Below are 7,697 nucleotides of genomic sequence, written 5' to 3'. Positions count from 1 at the left end.
CATATACCCGACCCTAAGTATTGATAAAGTCTAATTTTTAAACCTAAACCCAATAAAACTTGACCTAATAAGGCCGAACTATATCAGGTGAGTGAGAATGGCTACATCATGTACACCCTTACCTCAAAGTTTGAGCAATATATTGGTAACCATGTAAAAGTCTACAAGGACTTCTACATTTAAGAATGAAAATATAACCAGCATGATTTTATCAATATTCTATATTATATGTTTGTCATCAAACAAGCCACAAGATTTACCAACGGGCGTTGGTTCAAATAGTATATGTTTGATTCCCCTCAAGCAAGGGTTCGAGTCGGATACTGTGGGAAACCAGAGAAAAACAAGCCACAAGATTTTATTTTCCTTTACTTTTAAAAAATCAGCCGTTGGGTTGGACCAAAATGAAATCCTTACCTTCCCAATGGTGTAATAAAGAAGGCCCATTGGCCCAGTAGGGCCAGGAGCACATATATAGTGAAAAAGGAATAGAAAGAAGAAACCAAAACAAGTGAATAGTGAGAGTGAGAAGGAAGCTGAAATTGCCATCATTCGCCGCCGTTTGAGAATGGCCGGTAAAGGTGGAGCGAATCCGGCGACGTACTCGCCGTCTCCGACCACTCAGAAAAAGAAAGCTCCGTTGTTCAAAGAAGATTGGGTCCGACCCGATGGCCGCGGTTTTCATCAATGTAGACCTGCATGTAAGTCCATTTCTACTATTCATTCAATTTCAATAGTATTTTTATGTGTTACGCATCATTGAAATAAGGTTCTTATATGTATGAAGGAATCATTTTAAATTGCTCATAGAGTTTATGAGAATAATTTTGAGGAAAAAAAAGAAAAAAAGAATGTATGCATTATCATGTATGATTTTTATATACTGTCGCTGCATCATTTACCATTTGTGTTCTATCGTTAGTTTCTTTTTTTTTTAGAAAAAGAAGTAATACAAATGAAGGGTGAATGATGTACTTATTGTGTATATGAGAATAAATTTTGACAATAAACATATGAAAGTGTTAGTAAATAGATACAAAAGAGAGAATGTATTTCATAATATACTTCTAGTGTTGTGTGTTTAAAAGTATCTTCAAGAGTACAAGTGTGTGATCCTATTTACAGAATAATAATGTAATAATGAAGATACTGATAAACCATATCCTAATTTAATTACCTAATCAAATCAGATCAAACTTAATTAAATCATATCTTTAACATCCTTCAAACTCAAGTAGGTGCAGAAAACCAACAGAAGCCTGTAAGCTTTGTTTACCTCATTTCAATAAGCTTTATTAGAGCAGATTATGAAAATAAGCTCCCTTTTGCTTATTCCAAAAAGACTTATTGAGTAAGCACTTAATTAAGCTATCTACCGAAATGCTTACACGTGACTGGAATGTATAAATTATTCTGAGTAATGCACTCAAGTTACAACCTATCACCGCAGAAGGTAAACTGTTCACTTTGGCGAAATGTTAATGATGCATGTCTTGAATTCTCAATTGTTACACCAGAAGCCTCTATTTGCTTTGAAATATTGTATACTGTGGCGTCAGTTTTATGGTTAAGTTAACCAGCATTTGGTGACTTGCAGTTTTTAGAACTGGTGCTGTGAATGCTGCATCTGGATCTGCATATGCAGAGTTTGGGAATACCAAGGTCATTGTATCTGTGTGAGTGATTCTTTTATCTCATTCATGTTGTGACCTACTTAAAGAATCTTCTTCATATGTTTTTCTCTTGCTTTTATTAATTGTGTTATTTGTCTAATGTGGATATTTTATTTGCCTTTTTCTTTTATTCAGATTTGGGCCAAGAGAGAGTAAGAAGGCGATGATGTACAGTGATACAGGGCGCCTGAATTGCAATGTCAGCTTTACAACATTTGCCACTCCAGTTCGTGGACAGGTGCATAAAATAATATGCGTATAATATTTTACATTTTTCTAATTCTACCATCTTATGTAGTGATTAATATCTGAAATCTCACAAAGCTAGGGTTCAGACCACAAAGAGTACACTGCTATGCTTCATAAAGCTTTGGAGGGTGCAATAATACTGGAATCTTTCCCCAAAACAACCGTGGATGTTTTTGCATTGGTGCTGGAATCCAGTGGCAGTAAGCTTACAATTTTGTAATGATTTTTATTTTATTCACGATGGTATTGTGTTTGATGGTTAGAAATTTTAAGTTGACGTGCTGAATATAAATTACCAAGCAAATAATAGAGAGGAAGTCTAAGTTAATGTTTGTTTGCCTTGTTCTCTGTTGTCAAAGGCTTCAGCGAAAATCTGTTCTCTTGTGTAAATGTTAAAAGCCATTTTGCATTAACTTGTATTTTCGCTTAGTAAAACATGAGGTGTAGCTTGGTTAGCAACCTACGCTCCATGCTGGTGAATTTCACCTATAGTTTAGGGATTTTTATCCCACTGGCAGCACCTTGTGCCAACTCCATGCCATTAGATGCATGTCTGGGGATTAGTCCAACAGTTTTTGGGTGTGGGGAGACCTCGTGAGAGACAAAATGCATTTCCTTCAGTTGAGCCACTCGTGTAGGTTTTTGGTAAGAAATATAAACCACAACGTCTTTCGTGTGAGGTGGTAATTGCTAATGATGAGAATTGATGCTGTGTGCTTACTGTCTTTTACAATATCATTTAGCACGATACAATTGCTCTTTAATAAGGCTGGTGCATTTGTCTCATTTTTTAAATATATGACTTCACAATTTTTTACAGACACCTTAAACATAAATATTAAGACAGTAATGCAGTCTTTTGTGATAGTCTGGATCTAGTGATTTTGTTTGAGATGCAGATCTTCATATGCATATTCCTTTCGATTTTTTTAATTTGAAGAAGTTATGATGAATGGTCCTATTTAAAATTTGGAGCAGACAGGCACATTTAATTGAAACATCTAGGCAGAATAAGATCTATTTGATTTTCTGCCAAGTTTCTAGCAGTAAAAGTACTCTCGAATTTTTGGCAGGTGATCTCCCAGTTGTCATATCATGTGCTAGCCTTGCCCTGGCAGATGCTGGAATAATGATGTATGACCTTGTTGCCTCAGTTTCAGTGGTATGGATGTTGCTCACATTTGCAGTCTTCTGTAATGTGTACTTGCTTCACAGTGTGCTTAAGCTCTGTCTCTCATTTTTTATCTTTCAAAATATTAAATTGATTTACTTTAATATCATCCTCTAAAGTTCTAATTTCTTTTATCTTGTAAGTTCTGACTTGGTGTCAGCATCACAGATTGTTAAATTATTTCTTTGTATGCATTTTGTCTTCAGTAACAAATAAAACTTCTTTTATTTTTTTTAATTCTTTATTTATTCCAACTGTTGTCTGCATAATTCTTTATTTGTTAGTCTGAGACATGCTTATTTTGCTGCTGAGAGATTCCTTTAATTCCTTTTTATATTAATTAGTTTTTTTTCTTCAAATGATTCCAGTCATGTGTCAGTAAGAACCTTGTCATTGATCCTATTTTTGAGGAGGAAAACTACCAAGATGGAAGCTTAATGATTACTTGCATGCCTTCTCGCTACGAAATCACCCAACTCACAGTTACTGGGGAATGGTCCACCCCAAAGATTAATGAGGTATGCCTATTTTGAAGTTGTAAAATGTAAACTCACCACTGGATACTTTTCTGCTTGCTTTGCTGATTTCTGAAAAAACATTTATATGAGTCTCAATGCTGAGGTTTTCTGCTCTGAGGATTGCATATTTGCACTCCTATTCTGTTCACATGCATCTTTTCAATTGTAACTCTGGGTGTGAAATGACAATAGCTAGATTTTTGTAACATGTATTAACATACATCTTATTTGACCAAAGTTAACAAATATAACTGAAATTGAGTCCAACTTATAACAGGTGCCAAAGGAATGTAAAAATACGATGTGTTGGCATTATCCATTGATCGAAATTGGTGATTCTATTAACATGATATAATGAACAGACAGTGACATTTTAGTTACTGCATGCAGGGAATGCAGCTGTGCCTGGATGCTTGTGCAAAGCTTGCTAAGATTATGAGGTCATGTTTGAAAGAAGCTGCATCTGATTCAAAGGAATAGTGCGAAGAGTTCCGGTCAAGCACACAGGTCACAAGATGTGCTGTTAAGTTGTTCTATCTCATGTTTTTGTTTTGTTTTGTTTTTCTTTCTGCTCAACATTGAGAGAAATTTTTTGTTGGAAGGGGTTAGGGAGGGAGAGATGCCTTGCCTTGCATGTCCTGCAAATTTTGTGCTTATGACTTCGTCAAAGAATGCTAAAAAAATTCTCATAGTAATAGGCATGGTCTGGTTCATCAAAAAAAGGTTTGGGCCAAATTTATGTAAATAGAACTTGAATTTGCTATCACTTTGCTTCTGAAATATGTTTAGCCATTGAACATTTGAACTCACAACATTGATAGAGATTTGACAAAGTTTTACATTGATTATCGACTTTTTAACACAATTTTCACCATTTTCACCTTTTATCCAGATATAGGATTAACAATGTGTAATATGAAGCATGCATAGGCAGATTTTAGACTCGAGAATGTTAATTTGGTTTTATCAATTTCTTAAAATGCTTCTAGTATACACTTGTGGAAGTAAATTAGAACATATAATAAATCACATAAACGTTTCCTTAGACAAAAATCAATATGTCAATATGTCAATCACACAGGGGATGTTCATCTAAGTTCCCCACTTGAATTATTGACAAAAGCGATTGTGGAAATTGTAATGAATCCGAAATTTATAGGCAAACCTGTTTCGTTTCCCCCTTTTACATCCATCAAAACATTATCAATTAAGTACCAAAGAAATTGGATAGAGAGAATCACTAAACAACTATATCAGTACCCAAATCAGCTTCATGATCAATACATAAATATGGACACATGTAATTACTATTCACCCCTTAAATGGAAGACTGTGTGATTCAATACTTCACTTATTTTTTATTTATAAAATATTCAAACAACAAAAAGCATTGACTACATCAATTTTGAGTCAACTATAAGTTAACCGAAAGAATAAAATTCTCTTGTTGTCGATAAAACAGGCTTTAGTTAAGCAAAGAAAAAAACATGCCGACTAATTTTGTAAATTCATTTTTGTTCCCTTTCTCTCTCCTCATTTCATTACCTACGATTGAATTTACGTGTTAGGGTTTCTAACTCTCCCTCGATTCATTCTCGAATTATCCGTTTTTTTTATCTGGGGTTAACAGATTCCTATCAGATTCTAAATCTCGCCCATAAAAGTAGGTAACTTTGTTAGCCTTTTTCATTATGATAATAACCATGTTTCTGGAAAAATCCCCATTTCAATGCATCTGTCTTTTTGTTTTATCCTTACTTCTTAGTATATAAATTCGTCGTTTTTATTTTGTTACCCATTTGATTTTTTATTAATGGGTGTTTTTTTATTTCCCCATTGACAAGAAGAAAGTGATCACATAACCTGATCTTAGGCCAAAAAATTTGCTTTTTCATTGTTACCATGGCTTCTAAAAGTACTTCACTTGTCTTGATTCTCCTCTTTGGATTATGGGCTCTAGAGACAAATGGTGGCACAATCAAAGATGCCTCAATGTATAAGAGGTTTAAGGAATATATGGTTAAATATGGAAAAATGTACAAGGACCCTGTTGAGAAGAATATACGCTACAAAATATTCAAAGAAACTGTAGAAAGTGTTGAAACCTTACAAGAAAAGCATAAACCACTTTAGTGATCTCAAGGATGATGAATTTAATGCCTGCTACTTCCCTCAAGCATACAGTGAGAATTTATCAAGCAAGATAGCTAATTTAATTTCATCCATGCGTTTGAGAAGGACCCATCTTCCATTTAATTTCAGCCATAGATTTGTTATCTATATCCCATGAATAAACAAGTTATTGATTGTTTTATATGTTTAATGCGTTTGAGAAGGAACTTTTGACATGGACTTTGGATCACTCTCTCTTCTTCTACAAGAACAGTTAAAGCCTTATCAGAAGTTGAGGCCAATCCCTTATAGCTCTGAAGACTTAAAGTTTGTACTTTGTAGCATCTCACTATAGAAGACAACACAATAAACAACTTAGACACAAGTTCTGAAGTAGCCAACTCTTTGCAGAAGCCACAAGAACCACATTTTTTCTGTTGATGAATAATGAATATACAAATGTATATTTTTTTGTATAACCAAACTATCTCTCACGTGTGGTTTTTTTGGTATGATATTGTTTTTATTAGGCACCCCAAAAAGTATGATGAAATATATTAACATTTTTTATACGTTAATTAGAAAGTTCAAATGATAAGCTGATTACTATATGAAACTGTTTAGTTTACTTTTTAATCAAAATATTTTAAAACAACAACAGAATAATAAAGAAAATAATTAAAATAGATTGAAAATAACCAATTAAAAAGTTTGATTATTCAATTCAATGTTATTACTATTACTATTACTATCAATCAAATTATTATCACACAATGTTTTACAATCAATCAAACGACTCATATTTAATGGATTGTAAAACTACCTTTATTATTTGATCTACAAGTTTAATCATATATCACAAGCATTTCATAATGGTTCAGCCAGATCTTATTAATATTATGGAAAAATAAATAGAGAGGGAAGCTATATTTATTGAACATTTTCCTCAACTATTGGTTGAAAATATATAATTCTAGCAATTGTGCAATTATTAAGTAAAAAAAGAAAGAGAATGGTTCTTCCCTGTTTGGAAAGAAGAATATTGGCTTAAATTGGAAAGAATATGCAGAGACAAGAGAGCAAAAGGAATTTATAGGACCCCAACATGAAAATGAGTTCTCAAAATGCGTATTCAACTTTGCTTCTCCCACTCTCATGTGTGATGCTGATGCTGGAATCTTTGCTTTCAGGTAAAACAAGAAGAAAGTGACCAACCATAAAAACATTATGGGACACACATTGCTTACAATAATACAAATGAGTCTTCAAGTTTATAACTCGTGTTTATTTCCCAACAACTTCACAATCACTACGTCCTCATTTCAGCTCTAATGGAGAGGCAAACTAAGAGATAAATTATTAATTTTGCCTTTATATTTAAGAGTAAAAATATCATCATATTATATTTAAAGGGTAAAACTGTTATATCATCACAATTTTTTCCTTCATTTTTATGCACTTGCCAGATACCTCTATATATATATATATATATATTATTCTTACCCAACTTATACATCACGATGGGTAATATGGAGTGATTTGATTTTCATAATTAAAAAGGTGCAACTTTAATTGGTGAATGATAAATGACGATAGTCACAAAAGGGTGTTGGTAGATTCATTGGACACTACTAGGTGAAGAAATAAGAAAAATATCGAAATTAGATTCCCACACACTTTTGTGATGGGGATAAAAAAGAAAAGGAGAAGTATTTTGTGGAAAAAAAATAAGGAAAAAATAGACCAAAGATGATTCGTAACAATCATCACTATAGAAAGGAGATATGATATGAATATGAGCATATTTATTTCATTTCAAGGTTTTGACACCATGCTTGTTTGCTTTTAACTCATAATAAAGTTAATGGTTTCAATTATTTATTGTTTTTGTCTAATACTTTTGCATCAAAGGGCTTCTTAAAAATTGACTAATGTCATTTCATTAACGTGGGAGTGTCCTCATTTTCTAGCAAC

The 7,697-nt window shown here is 33.1% G+C and overlaps 1 protein-coding gene across 2 annotated transcripts; it reads left to right on the top strand.

The window, feature by feature from the left end:
* On the top strand, positions 499-4,377 carry LOC109325620 (exosome complex component RRP41-like). 2 transcript variants are annotated; one of them, XM_019558082.1, is made up of 8 exons: positions 499-701; positions 1,598-1,676; positions 1,809-1,911; positions 2,002-2,122; positions 2,996-3,084; positions 3,462-3,611; positions 4,002-4,079; positions 4,120-4,377. In XM_019558082.1, exons 1-8 carry the CDS (start codon positions 569-571, stop codon positions 4,357-4,359), a joined length of 993 nt encoding a protein of 330 aa, XP_019413627.1. In that variant the 5' UTR covers positions 499-568; the 3' UTR covers positions 4,360-4,377. The 2 variants fall into 2 exon arrangements, with proteins under 2 accessions (XP_019413627.1, XP_019413628.1); XM_019558083.1 differs by having other exon boundaries at positions 500-701; positions 4,002-4,300.

Source organism: Lupinus angustifolius, chromosome LG13 (assembly GCF_001865875.1).
Source record: "Lupinus angustifolius cultivar Tanjil chromosome LG13, LupAngTanjil_v1.0, whole genome shotgun sequence".
Classification (NCBI taxonomy): domain Eukaryota; kingdom Viridiplantae; phylum Streptophyta; class Magnoliopsida; order Fabales; family Fabaceae; genus Lupinus; species Lupinus angustifolius.
This window is presented reverse-complemented; position numbering and strand designations above follow the sequence as displayed.